At 49.1% G+C, this 13,925-nt stretch overlaps 1 protein-coding gene across 1 annotated transcript in view; it reads left to right on the top strand.

Annotated features, from left to right (window-relative positions):
- Positions 1-13,925, top strand: part of LOC132472376 (usherin-like) — a 39,447-nt gene that overhangs the window by 20,391 nt on the left and 5,131 nt on the right. Inside the window, exons 6-14 of the mRNA XM_060071982.1 lie at positions 63-342; positions 902-1,129; positions 2,133-2,213; positions 4,361-4,552; positions 6,677-6,829; positions 8,075-8,150; positions 8,385-8,470; positions 10,039-10,198; positions 13,267-13,429. Coding sequence (XP_059927965.1) covers positions 63-342; positions 902-1,129; positions 2,133-2,213; positions 4,361-4,552; positions 6,677-6,829; positions 8,075-8,150; positions 8,385-8,470; positions 10,039-10,198; positions 13,267-13,429 — 1,419 coding nt within the window. The remainder of the gene's footprint in view (positions 1-62; positions 343-901; positions 1,130-2,132; positions 2,214-4,360; positions 4,553-6,676; positions 6,830-8,074; positions 8,151-8,384; positions 8,471-10,038; positions 10,199-13,266; positions 13,430-13,925) is intronic.

Genomic DNA, 13,925 nt, shown 5'->3' with positions numbered 1-13,925 from the left:
GTGTGTGTGTGCGCACCTGTGTGTGTGTGTGTGTGTGTTTGCGCGCGCCTGTGTGTGTCCAGGTGGAGCTGGAGAGCGGTCTGCTCTACTTCACTCTCTCCTGGGGAGGTCATGTGACGGAGCTCAGCATGTGGGTGGGGCTGAGCTACTGCGACGGAGAGTGGAACCAGCTCTCATTGGCTAAACGCGCCTCCGTCGTCTCCGCGGCCGTCAACGATTGGGAGGAGCGTCTGAGCGGGGCGGGGGGAGACGCGGGGCTGAGTGTTGATTCGTCGGTTTATCTGGGGGGCGTGCCCACGGACCTCATGCATCCGGCGCTGGCCAGGAACAGTCACCGAAACGGTACGCACACACGCACACGTTCGCTCACCTCCATGAAATGTAAGGCCCAATCCCATTTCTACCCCTTACCCCTTCCCCTTACCCCTCCCCCTTGTTTTGAAGGGGTAAGGGGAAGGGGTAAGGGGTAGAAATGGGATTGGGCCTAAATCAAGGCACGTTCTTAGTAGGCCAGACACATGAAGAACATAAAACAACTGATTGAGAAGAATCTGTTTGAATGAGCTACATTTACATGTAATTTAGGGCATTTAGCAGACATTTTTAGCCAAAGCGACTTGCAATAAGTCGAAAGAGAAACAACAAGCACCAACAATTGTTAGGTTAACCAATTCCCCGTAGACAACCAAGATAGCTAGGATAAGGCGCCACACAATGCTGAGTACTATTTTTAAGTGCCAGGACGTACAACATACAATAAGTGTCTTTCCCTCTGTCTCTCCTCGCTCTCCTCCTTATTGTCCCTCTCCTCTTCCTCCTCCTCCTCCTCCTCACCTGACCTCCCCATCATTCATCCCGTCCCATCTCTCCCTTGTCCCTCCTCTTCTCCGGTCGCTCCCAGGTCTGGGAGGGTGCCTGAGGAGGTTGACGGTCCGTGCTGACGGAGCTCCGCAGCCGCCCGTCACCCCCACCGTAAACCTGTCCAGCGCGTCCCGCCGCTCGGTGAGGGTGGAGCTGGACGGCTGCTCCTCGGGGGACAGCCGCTTCCTCTGCCGGGGGAATGATTCAGTGCTGGTGTACAGCGGGAGGGAGACGCTGGCCAGGGACGCAGGCCTGCAGCCTTTCACCGGTGAGGACGTGAGGGGGGGTCGTTGGGCTACACGTAGGGTTAGGAGTGGAGCACGGAGTCGGTAGTGACAGAGTTAGGAGTGGAGCACGGAGTCGGTAGTGACAGAGTTAGGAGTGGAGCACGGAGTCAGTAGTGACAGAGTTAGGAGTGGAGCACGGAGTCAGTAGTGACAGAGTTAGGAGTGGAGCACGGAGTCAGTAGTGACAGAGTTAGGAGTGGAGCACAGAGTCAGTAGTGACAGAGTTAGTAGTAGAGCACAGTGTTGGTAGAAAGGTAAGTTAGTAGGGTAACCTTTCTTGACCGGAACCCTCCTTACCTGTACACCAGAGTACCTGTACAGGTGTACGGACCACCCTGATCCTAACCTGTCCCCCTGTGTCTCCAGAGTACCTGTACAGGTGTACGGACCACCCTGATCCTAACCTGTCCCCCTGTGTCTCCAGAGTACCTGTACAGGTGTACTCCACCCTGATCCTCACCTGTCCCCCTGTGTCTCCAGAGTACCTGTACAGGTGTACTCAACCATGATCCTCACCTGTCCCCCTGTGTCTCCAGAGTACCTGTACAGGTGTACTCCACCCTGATCCTCACCTGTCCCCCTGTGTCTCCAGAGTACCTGTACAGGTGTACTCCACCCTGATCCTCACCTGTCCCCCTGTGTCTCCAGAGTACCTGTACAGGTGTACTCCACCCTGATCCTCACCTGTCCCCCTGTGTCTTCAGAGTACCTGTACAGGTGTACTCAACCATGATCCTCACCTGTCCCCCTGTGTCTCCAGAGTACCTGTACAGGTGTACTCCACCCTGATCCTCACCTGTCCCCCTGTGTCTCCAGAGTACCTGTACAGGTGTACTCAACCATGATCCTCACCTGTCCCCCTGTGTCTCCAGAGTACCTGTACAGGTGTACTCCACCCTGATCCTCACCTGTCCCCCTGTGTCTCCAGAGTACCTGTACAGGTGTACTCCACCCTGATCCTCACCTGTCCCCCTGTGTCTCCAGAGTACCTGTACAGGTGTGTGGCCGTGGCTGAAGGAGGCTGGTCGGCAGGGCCTTGGCAGAGGGGACGCAGCCGAGGCACAGGTCTGTCCAGCTGGCTGACATCTATCCGTCTGTCTGCTGTTTGTGTGTGCATCTGGCTGGTCGTCTGTCTGTCTGTGTGTCGGTCCGTCGGTCCGTCTGCCTGTCTGTGTGTCTCTGTGTTTGTCCACCTGCCTGTCCACCTGTCTGTCTGCCTGTCTGTCTGCCGGTCTGTAGCCTTCCTGTCTTACTCTCTACACACTAAATTCTAACCCGTTTCCTCGTTTGAGTGAACCGTGTTCTGGGTCTGGAGAGCGGGGGTGACTGATTGAGCGTGTGTTTGCAGCAGACCTTTGATGCGTTTCCTTCCGTTTGGTTTACTCCACTGTTTGTCCGTTTACGTCCTGTTAATAATTGACATGAAGCCACGCCCCCCTCTTGTCCACGAGGGCGGTCCCTGGATGGGGTGGTTATTTTGGCGGACCGCATGAGACATTAAAAGCGCTCTCTATTAAGGGCATCTCAGCAAACGGCGGCTGACCCCTGATGGCGGTTGTCTCCCTGGAGGAGAATAAAGGTGGTCTTTAGTAGCCAACGATACACTGGGATGGCTCAGCCCACCCACCTCTGGGGAGGGAGAGAGGGGGAGACAGATAGAGAGAAAGAGAGGGGAGAGAGGGGACGGATAGAGAGAAAGAGATGGGAGAGAGAGGGGACGGGTAGAGAGAAAGAGATGGGAGAGAGATAGAGAGAGAGAGAGAGAGAGAGAGAAGAGAGAGAGAGAGAGAGAGAGAGAGAGAGGTAGAGACACAGAGAGAGAGAAAGAGAGGTAGAGACAGGAAGAGATGGGAGAGAAAGGGAGAGGGGTAGAGACAGAGAGAGACTGGGTGAGAGAGAGAGAGACAGAGAGACTGGGTGAGAGAGAGAGAGAGACAGAGAGAGAGAGAGAGAGAGCAGGATGCAGTGAAAAAGATGGCAAGGGAAAGAAGGGATGTTAATGCTTTAGGAAAAAGAGGGAAATGAATGAGTATGATGAGGAGAAGAGAGAGAATGTGCAAATGAGAAAAGGGATGTGTGGAACAATCTTGGAAGTGGCCGGTAAGGGGGGGGGGGGGTGGGGGGGGGGGGGTGAAGAAGTGCAGGATTTAGGAACGAAGGAACGGAATTGAAGAGCAGGAAAAGGAGGGAAGACAGAAGGGTGTGTGGCCAGCCGTGGAAAGGCGGGGTTAAGCATAGGAAACATGACGGGGTAGAGAGAGACAGATGGTCTGACGGACAGACGGACTGAAGGAGCCGGCTGGGAGACAGATTGGAGCGCGGTTTAGTGTGTTTGAGAACTCTCATGTCTTTTTAATTTGAATTAAGTGCGGCGCAACGCAGATATTTAGAGGAACATGAAATTATGCCAGGACAGGGGGAGAGGAGAAGTCTATAAAAGGGAGAAAAAGTATGACAGAGCGCGCGCGTGCGATAGATAAAAAGAGTGGAATATAGAATGGGATAGGGTGGCGTGGGTTTGAGAGAGGAAGCAGGCTGATTGCGGTGAAATACGGCCCCAGAATGAATGGCTAGCTGTATTAAATCAGTGGTGAAAAAGTTACAACACTCATAAATAGTATTTATGCTAATGGTGGGATGTGATTTACTGGGCCTATTAAAACACAGAGAGATGGGGAATTCTTTTTCCTTTCTTGGTTTCTTTATTTCTCGATCCCCTTTCTTTCTGTCTCGCCCACCCTCCCTTCCATTCTCCCTCTCCCTCTTTATCTTTGTGTGTGTGTGTGTGTGCGTGCGCGTGTGCGCGTGTGTGTGTGCGTGTGTGCGTGCGTGTGTGTTCTTCAGGTGTAACTAGAAAGCGAACACATTTTCCAAACTTTCTCAGATGGTTTTTAAATCTCCTTCTCTTTGTCACTTTGACATTCTGCTCTTGTTAACATATGTACCCTTCATTCGGAGTTATTCCTTACTCTTGTGCTGGCCTTTGGGGTCTCATTTGCGTGTTTTTCTGCCATATTAATGCAACATCTCAATGAGGTGCTGCACAATCAGTGCACTCCTTCATATCATACCTCTCTCTCTCTCCTCTCTCTCTCTCTCTCTCTCTCTCTCTCTCTCTCTCTCTCTCTCTCTCTCTCTCTCCTGTCTCTCTCTCTCTCTCTCTCTCTCTCTCTCTCTCTCCTCTCTCTCTCTCTCTCTCCCCCTCCCTCTAGTACCCAAGCACATTCAACCCCCCAGCGCGGTTCAAATTAAGAACGGCTTCAGTGCCCTGGTGAGGTGGGCCCCGCCCACTGGTGATGTCAGAGGGCTGATTGACAGGTACGAGCTGCGGGCCTACCAGAGCGGCCGCCCTGATGAGGCTCCTGTCGTCCAAACCGTGCGTCCGACGGACACCAACTACACAGGTAACCCCGGGCGCAGCTGCATGAACACGAATGACCACACGGGACTGGGCATTAAAGGTCACGTTAGCTCGCCAGCTTAGCTCGGGAGGTACAGCAGGTTGGCTGGTAGCCGGAGGGTTGCTGGTGCGATCCCCGGCTCCTCCTGGTTGAGTGTCGGGGTGTCCCTGAGCGAGGCGCCGCCCCCGCCGGGGCTGGCGGTTCCCCCGGCGGGGTGGACGGCGCCGTTGGCGTGTGAACGTGTGCATTAGCCGCTGTAAGTCGCTTTGGATAAAAGTGTCTGCTTAATGTCCTCAATGTAAAATGTAAACGTCCCTACGTACCGTAGGACCCCCCCCCCCCCGGTAACCGCCTGTCAGGACACTTTGAGCCTCTTCGAAAAGTAAACAGTGAGACATAAACACAGTCGGCCACGCCCTCACGCAGTCTTCGTTTCGCCATGGATACAGATACAAAAATAACACTGAGCGCACGCACGCACACGCGTCGACACGCACGCCCACACACACCCAGGCAGTGTCCCCGTCGACCCTGCCTCTAATGTCTCCTTGGCAGGTCCCCAGCCGGGGGGAGACGGCCTCCATTCTAAAACCAGGCACTCCCGACTCTCCCTGTGATGTCACTCCCTGGCATCCTCCCCGTTCCCGGCCGTGATGAAGTCCAAACGCGCTCCTGCGATTCGTTCCTCCTCCTTGCCCACTCAGCCATGTCTCCAGGCAAATATGAAGATGGGCTCTCTCTTTCTCTCTCTCTCTCTCTCTCTCTCTCTCTCTCTCTCTCTCTCTCTCTCTCTCTCTCCCTCTGCCTCTCTCCATCTCTCTCCCTCTCCCTCTGCCTCTCTCCATCTCTCTCTCTCTCTCTCTCTCTCTCTCTCTCTCTCTCTCTCTCTCTCTCTCTCTCACTTTCTCTCTCCAACTCTCTCTCACTTTTTCTCTCTCTCCCTCTCGCCCTCCCTCCATCTCTGTGTCCTTGTCTTCCTCTCTGTGTCTCCCTCCCTCCCTCCCAGCCCAGCTTGTGTCTCTGCCAGACATTAAGTCCACGGTGATTGGGGGATTTCTGGCTAATAAATGGCCGCCTGACACCTGACTGCAGAATTACACTTACAGTGTCTGGGAGAAAAAAGAGAAGGAGAGAAGAAAAGAAAAACACAGAGAGCAAATGAGGAGCTAATGGTGGCTCAGTGGGGGCCCCCGTCCTTAATTGAGTACAATCATAAAGGTTAGATTAAGATTGAATAAGTATGTAAATAAATGTACTGCTTAATAAACTGCGGTGTAGGAAGAGGGAGAGCAACAGAGGGTCTGTGAAACAACGAGATGAGTTACTGTGGGGGGATGCAAGCCTGCTGATTGGTCGGCGGGAGAAGGGCGAAATTCATATGCGTTGCTTTCTCTTGGTGACATTGACGTCTTATTGCCAAGCGGCGACGGCGACACAAGAGCATCTAAACAAAACACAAGGACCCGCTGTCCGGGTCGGAGTGGAAGTGCACGAGACGCGCGGCTGTGAGCGTATGCTAATGCAATTGGTGGCAGCTGAATGGACTTACCCAGGGACCTGCGAGGCCCGCTATGACGTGTCCTCTTCCGATTGGACCTCACCACTGGCAGCCGGGGGCCAACCGCTGTTCCTCATCTGGAGAATTACTCAAATAAAGACACACTGGTGACCACATCGTGTTTATCGCGTTTTTGAGGAAGTTTCAGAGTGGGAAACGTTTTCACTGTATAGTGATTATGCACTTGTGACTTAAATACTAAAATACTAAATACTAAAATCATACAATTCTGAGGGATGTTCCTTCAAAAGGGAAGGCATGTGGCTCAGGAGGTAGAGCGGGTCGGCTGGTCACCGGAAGGTTGCTAGTTCGATCCCCGGCTCCTCCTAGCTGAATGTCCCGGTGTCCCTGAGCGAGACACCTCACCCTGACTGCTCCCGACGAGCTGGCTGTCGCCAGTGTGCATGAATGGGTGAATGTGAGGCAACATTGTACATTCAGCTTTGAGTGGCCACTGGTTAGAAAAGCGCGGCATGAACACAGTCCATTTATCAGTCAATGGATCAATAATCAGTGGACTCTTCCACTTCCCCACTGTTCTCCCTCTCTACCGTCCTCTGTGTCTGCAGGCCTGCTGTCGGGCCTGACCCCCGCCACACCTTACGTCGTCACGGTGACCGTCTGCTCGCCCGGCGGCTGCACCGAGAGCCGGCGCCACGGGGACGAAGAGAGCGGAGACGATGACGAAGGAGCGGCGTGGCGCTTCACCACCCCTGAGGAAGGTGGGCCACGTGGGGTCTCTCGACTCCAGAGTGGGATGTGCACGTGGGGTCTCTCGACTCCAGAGTGTGATGTGCACGTTTGATAGGATATAGAATTGATGATATAATTCGTATTTCTCTTGGATGTCCTTCCATTTCTTTTGGGCTAGTGCTCTGTTGCACACACACATGCACGCACGCGAGCACACACACACACACACACACACACACACACACACACACACACACACACACACACACACACACACACACACACACACACACACACATGCACAAAACACTAGCACGCACAGACAAAAAAGTTACTTTTGGAGATTGAGAGCAAAATCATGTTGGGAGAGAAGTAGAGACGGACTTCTCTCCGTCTCCCTCTCTCCTGCTCTATTAATCTGCGGAGGGATAACTGGCCTTGTTGGAGAGATAATGTGATGGCAGGGTCAGAGCGAAGGGAGGAAAAATCAATTCAAAGCAAAAAAAGAGAAGATGTTAAAAAACGACCGAGTACTGTATTGATTTAAGCCGAGCAGAGTTAAGTCTGTCGTAGAGGAGCAGGAGGAAGATGTTCGGTACACACTCTCAGATCGGCTGATATATTGTATTATATAACCCTATATACATCTTTTTCTACGTTTCGCAGATTCAGGGATTTTGGGGTTTATTTAATATTCATTGCTTTGCGCATAGTTTATTGTATGTTTGACTGCATTAATTTGAACTAGAATGAGATATCAAAATGGTTGAATATTGAATCATTTTACTGTAATGACATGAACTGGAAGCAATTTATTTTAATGTACCGGTTTTTGGTTTGAGTTGGACTAGGAGGATCAAAAGCCAATATCACTACATACTATCACTACATGCTATCACTACATACTATCACTACATGCTATCACTACATACTATCATACTATAACTACATACTATAACTACATGCTATCACTACATGCTATCACTACATACCATCACTACATACCATCACTACATACCATCACTACATACCATCACTACATACCATCACTACATACCATCACTACATACCATCACTACATGCTATCACTACATGCTATCACTACATACCATCACTACATACCATCACTACATGCTATCACTACATGCTATCACTACATACCATCACTACATACTATCACTACATGCTATCACTACATGCTATCACTACATACCATCACTACATACCATCACTCCCTAGCCTTACTTAAAGACTAACCCTCTACTCTGGTTCAGCTCCCCAGGCTGTTCAACCCCCTGCTGGTGTGTCATCCCCCTCCACCCTAAGCCTCACCTGGGACCCCCCAACTAGGTACCACACGTGCACGCGCACACACACACACACACACACACACACACACACACACACACAACTGTTGATTGAATGCAGAACTCACACACAGTGTATTCGTTTGTGCTTTCGTCAAGTCTTAGTTTGTATTAAACTATATCTAATAATCACAAAGCTCTTATGAGTGTTTTACCATCATGACACTTTGTCACAAGACCTTTGACCTTTGTCACATGACCTTTGACCTGTCCATAGGCCCAACGGACTCATAACGTCCTACCACCTGTACCACAACGAGCAGCGGATCTACACCGGGAACCGCACACACTTCAACCTCACTGGTAGGAGAGTCTGTTTGTGTGTGTGTGTGTGTGGTGTGTGTGTGTGTTTGCTCGTTTGTATGTTAGATTGTGTGTGTGTGTGTGTGTCTCTGTGTGTGTGTTTGTGTCTGTCAGAATGTGTTTGTGTTTATAAGAATGTTTGTGTGTGTGCGTGTGGGTCTGTTTGTACGTTAGATTGTGTGTGTGTGTGTGTGTGTCTGTTTGTACGTTAGTTAGTGTTCGTGTGTGTGTGTGTGTGTGTGTGTGTCTGCTTGTTTGTATGTTCGATTGTGTGTGTGTGTCTGTGTGTGTGTGTGTGTGTGTGTGTTTGTGTCTGTCAGAATGTGCGTGTGTTTGTGTATATAAGAATGTGTGTGTGAGAGTGTGTGTGGAGGTACAGCCCATGTCAGTGCTGGCTGTTAGGGGAGGAGGAGAGGATGAAAGGCAGGATGGAGAAGAGGATGGAGAGAGGGATTAGCATTTGAAAGAGGACATGGCATCTCAGCCCTTACCCAGGGAATAACACTTTCAAAAGGAGTGTTAAACACACACGCATGGGCTCATACAAACACACACGCACACACACACACTCAAGAACTCACACTCACACACACACACACTCAAATATACTTTCGACATATTCACACAAATTAAAATAAATAACAAGCAAAACAGCAAAATCCCATAGACATGCATTCAGTCTTTGAACGTAAGCAATAAAGAGATAAATACAGAAGGAGACGCAACTGAGACTAAAGCTTTGGGCCATTGCACGTTGCACTACACACATACACACATTGTCCGACATACACACACACACACACACACACACACACACCCTGCTTATGTCAAACGGTTTAGCGTATACATGCAGCCAAATGCCTAACACATACATTTAAAAATCCATCCACAACCCCTTTCAAAGCCCAACACACCGTGCACACAGCGTTGTCTTTCTCTTGTGTGTGAGTGGTGTGTGCTGGCCAATCAGGAGGCAGTGGGTGTCTTAGTGGGCTGATGTTGCGGGGTGTCTGATATCCACAGTGATGGGAGGATTATGGACGTGGTAATTATACCGTCCAGACCATATTACACTGAGGGCGAGTTCAACACCGCTAACTGTAGGGTGGAACATACCACCGATGGGGGAGAGAGAGAGAGATTCGGAAATACATGGGAATACAGTCATAGCAATATCTTCATTTACATTACATTTAAAGCATTTAGAAGACGCTTTTATCCAAAGCGACTTACAACAAACTTACAATAAGCACATTTGTCAGAAGAAAGAGAAACGAGAATAAATCGCTGTCGGTACATAAAGGATGTTCATAGAACCAAGTGCCAAGCACTAACAATCACTAGGGTAACCCATTCCCCGGACACAATTTAACTAGCTAGGAAAGGATCTACACAATACTAAGTACAATTTTTAAGTGCCAGGACGTACGACATACATTACATACTTCCAGACTGCTACTTATTAGATCATATTCCATTCTATAGTGTTATATCTCTGTGCATAGTTTATTGTTACCTGTCATGACTTACATCAAACGGACACAATGTGTGTGCGTGTGTTGTTCCAGCTCTCGGCGTGTACTCCACCCACGCGCTGCTACTGAGCGCGTGCACCGCGGCCGGCTGTAGCAACAGCTCCCAGGTTACCATGGTTACCTCCCAGCTGCCCCCCGGGCCGCTGCCGCCCCCCCGCCTCACCCTGATGGACGCCCGGACCATCCTGGTGGAGTGAGTTTGAGACACCATGACGACACCTTCACCCTCTCACTCTCTCACACGTTCACTCACTCACACATTCACTCTCTCACACGTTCACTCACTCACACATTCACTCTCCGACACATTCACTCTCTCACACATTCACTCTCCGACACATTCACTCTCTCACACATTCACTCTCCGACACATTCACTCTCTCACACATTCACTCTCTCACACATTCAATCTCTCACACATTCACTCGCTCACACATTCACTCTCACACATTCACTCTCACACATTCACTCTCTCACACATTCACTCTCTCACACATTCAATCTCTCACACATTCACTCGCTCACACATTCACTCTCTCACACATCCACTCTCACACTACATGGATAGAAAACCGCAGAAACAGAAAAGGGATCATTTGGTTAAAAAGCAAATCCCTTCAACGAACCCGAGTTCACTACGGTAGCGAGAGGACAACACGTCGGACTCCGGGCGAGCGAGGGAGACGGTTAGAGTGCGCGAGGACAACCCAGATCATCCTGCATGTCCACGGCACATGTCCACCACACCCTCCCCTGCCTGAGACGCGCGGAGAAGGACAAACGCAGTGACCTTCTGCCGTGTTGTTTAGCATGCAGAATATTCTGCCGCGCTTGACCTTTGACCCGCAGGGGGAGGTGCCACCAAAAGACGGATCTGTGCCCCGTTTTATATTATGTGTGCATATGTATGTGTGGGTGTATATGTATGGGTTTGCGTGTGTGTGTGGTGTATGGTTGTGCGTGTGTGTGTGTGTATGGGTGTGTGGTGGTATGGGAGTGTGTGTGTGTATGTGGGAGTGTGTGTGTGTGTGTCTGTGTGTGTGTGTGTATGTGGGAGTGTGTGTGTGTGTGTGTGTGTGTGTGTGTGTGTGTGTGTGTGTGTGTGTAAAAGTAAATCTGTTTGAAAGCCATTAGTGCCCTCACTGTCACTTAGGACTCACCGCAGGAGGGAGATTTGCCACACACACACACACACACACACACACACACACACACACACACACACACACACACACACACACACACACACACACATACGCATACACACACACACGCGCATACACACACACACACACACGCATACACACACACACACACACAGAAACACACAAACAAATGCATATACACACACATACACAGACAGACACACACACAGACAGACAAACCAATAAACAGACAAACCAATAAACAGACATACACACATACATACACACTCAGAAGTAACCCACAAAGGCACACACATTAGTAAGTTGTGTTTTCTTGATTTTTAACATGTGATTTAATAACAATATGATTCGGAATCTACTGATCCAAACACACTTCTTCACTGACCCTATCAGTCAGTTTGTGCTATTTGAGTGGGAGTTACCTCCACTCAGTTCAACAATATCAATACAAAATCAGAATTAATACATAATATTAATATGGTTGTAGTAAAAAACACGGTGATTACTCCAGAAGAGATTACCACGTAGCATCTCTTCTCATAGCGGTATCAGAACACACACGGCTAAGAATACACTTTTCTTGCTCAGGGATGAAGGCGGATTTGGAAGTGCCTTGTTAGCACATTGTTAATGGGCAGAGGTGAGGAGTTCACCCCTGGTCAATACCCTGCCTCGGTCTCTGTGAGAACGGCAGAGCAGCGTTCAGACGGAGCGACGTGGCCAGGGGAGAACGATGAGTTAGAACAGCAGACAGGACGTTATGACGGAGAGAGGAGGATAGTTAGTTACACATCGCTTTGAATTGAAACCTAGTTAGTGCTTGGCACTTGGTTCTATGAACATCCTAACTGTTCCCACAGTTATATATTGGTGTTTCTCCTTCTTCTGACTAAATGTACTTATTGTGAGTTGCTTTGGATAAAAGCGTCTCCTAAATGCTCTTAATATAAATGTACATACCAAAAACATCATGGAGAAGAACGAAAAGAGAATGACTTCTTTGTGAAATGTATTTCAAGCGGTGTATCTATGACCAGTTCATGCGACCCCCTTTCCATTAACTTATGGGACTTGATATTATTTTTTAGAGTGATAGAAAGGTTCGAGTTTCTTGCTTTGAAGACGTGTTGTGGGGGTGTTTGGAATCGGAGGCACACACACCTTTTCCACGGCGATCACCTGAGATCACAGATGGAACCTCATTACACCTGAATGATTATTTTAAAGCCCGTCTAAAACCATTGGTTTTCGAAAGCCATTATTGCAATGAATTATTATACAAATTATCACAACTCCCCTTTGATTTAGTGATTCGCAAAATGGCCATACATCACCGTGACAATCGACAGCGTATAAATCTTATAATAAATGTGATAGATTAGCAAAGTAGCTAATTGTGTGGTAACACACATTCATCAGTCATTCAAAACTGTCTTAATGTAAGGAGGCTGAAGGGAATCCATTACCTTTCCAAACAGCCTCTGTTGGTTGCGTTCTTTATATTAATAAAAATTAAGTTATTTTGTTTTTATCAATTAAATGTATTCTATGAAAAGTAAACAACAAAAAATAATGCTAATTGATATTAGTAGCCATTTATTCACATCTATCACATTTGATTTATGATGGCACTCTGTGTATGATCTGTTTTAAATTGTAAATTATAATTTAAATGATTGAAAACAAGTGTTACTAGAAAATATTGTTTCTCCAGGCCCTCCCATTCAGACAGCAGAGCACAAGACAATATAATATGGATGTAATTAATATCTGCAATTTCTATTATAAATAATTTAAATCAAACTAAATCCTGATTGAAAAAGAGAAGCCGTCTGAAGCTCATTTCTCGACCGATGAATAACTTGCTACAGATTCTGTGATGAACAGCACAGAGGCACACCCCATTTAGTCAATCACATGAGTGTGTGATTGTTGACAGTTTCCTCCTCATCTCACTCTTCTCTCCTCCTCAAATCATCATAATTTATTCATCCGTTCTCGTTGTTTGTTTGCTTTCCCGACGTCGGACCGAGAAATGCCGGGCGGCACCGAACTGTAACTGTGGAACTTTAACGATAACCGTCCGTCTGTCCAGGTGGTCTCGCCCGACGCAGGTGAACGGCGTCCTGACGTCCTACGTGGTGTACCTGTCCCGCGAGGGGGCGGGGCCTCAGCCCGTGTACAACAGCACCCTTCTCCGTGAGAGCCACACCCTGCAGCACCTGCGGCCGGGCAGCAGCTACACCGTCAGCGTGGCGGTGAGTGCACTACGCACACGCATCAACACACACGCAGACAGACCCAGACCATAAACACACAGACAGACAGACAGACAGACAGACAGACAGACAGACAGACAGACAGACAGACAGACAGACAATAAACACACACGCAGACAGACGCAGACACTAAACACACACACGCAGACAGACGCAGACAATAAAGACACAAACACACCAACAGACCCAGACATACAGGCAAACAGGGAGGGGATCGCACACATGCGCCCACACACACATGCACCAACACACATGCGCCCACACACACATGCACCAACACACATGCAACCACACACACATGCATCCACACACATGCACCCAAACACATGCAACCACACACACACACCGTGCTTCCTGTGTGTGTTGTGTGCTTCACGTGTGCTTCGTGCGTGCTTCACGTGTGCTTCGTGCGTGCTTCACGTGTGCTTCGTGCGTGCTTCGTGTGTGCTTCCTGTGCGTTGTATGCCAGGCCTGC

Source organism: Gadus macrocephalus, chromosome 14 (assembly GCF_031168955.1).
Source record: "Gadus macrocephalus chromosome 14, ASM3116895v1".
NCBI classification, from domain to species: domain Eukaryota; kingdom Metazoa; phylum Chordata; class Actinopteri; order Gadiformes; family Gadidae; genus Gadus; species Gadus macrocephalus.
This window is presented reverse-complemented; position numbering and strand designations above follow the sequence as displayed.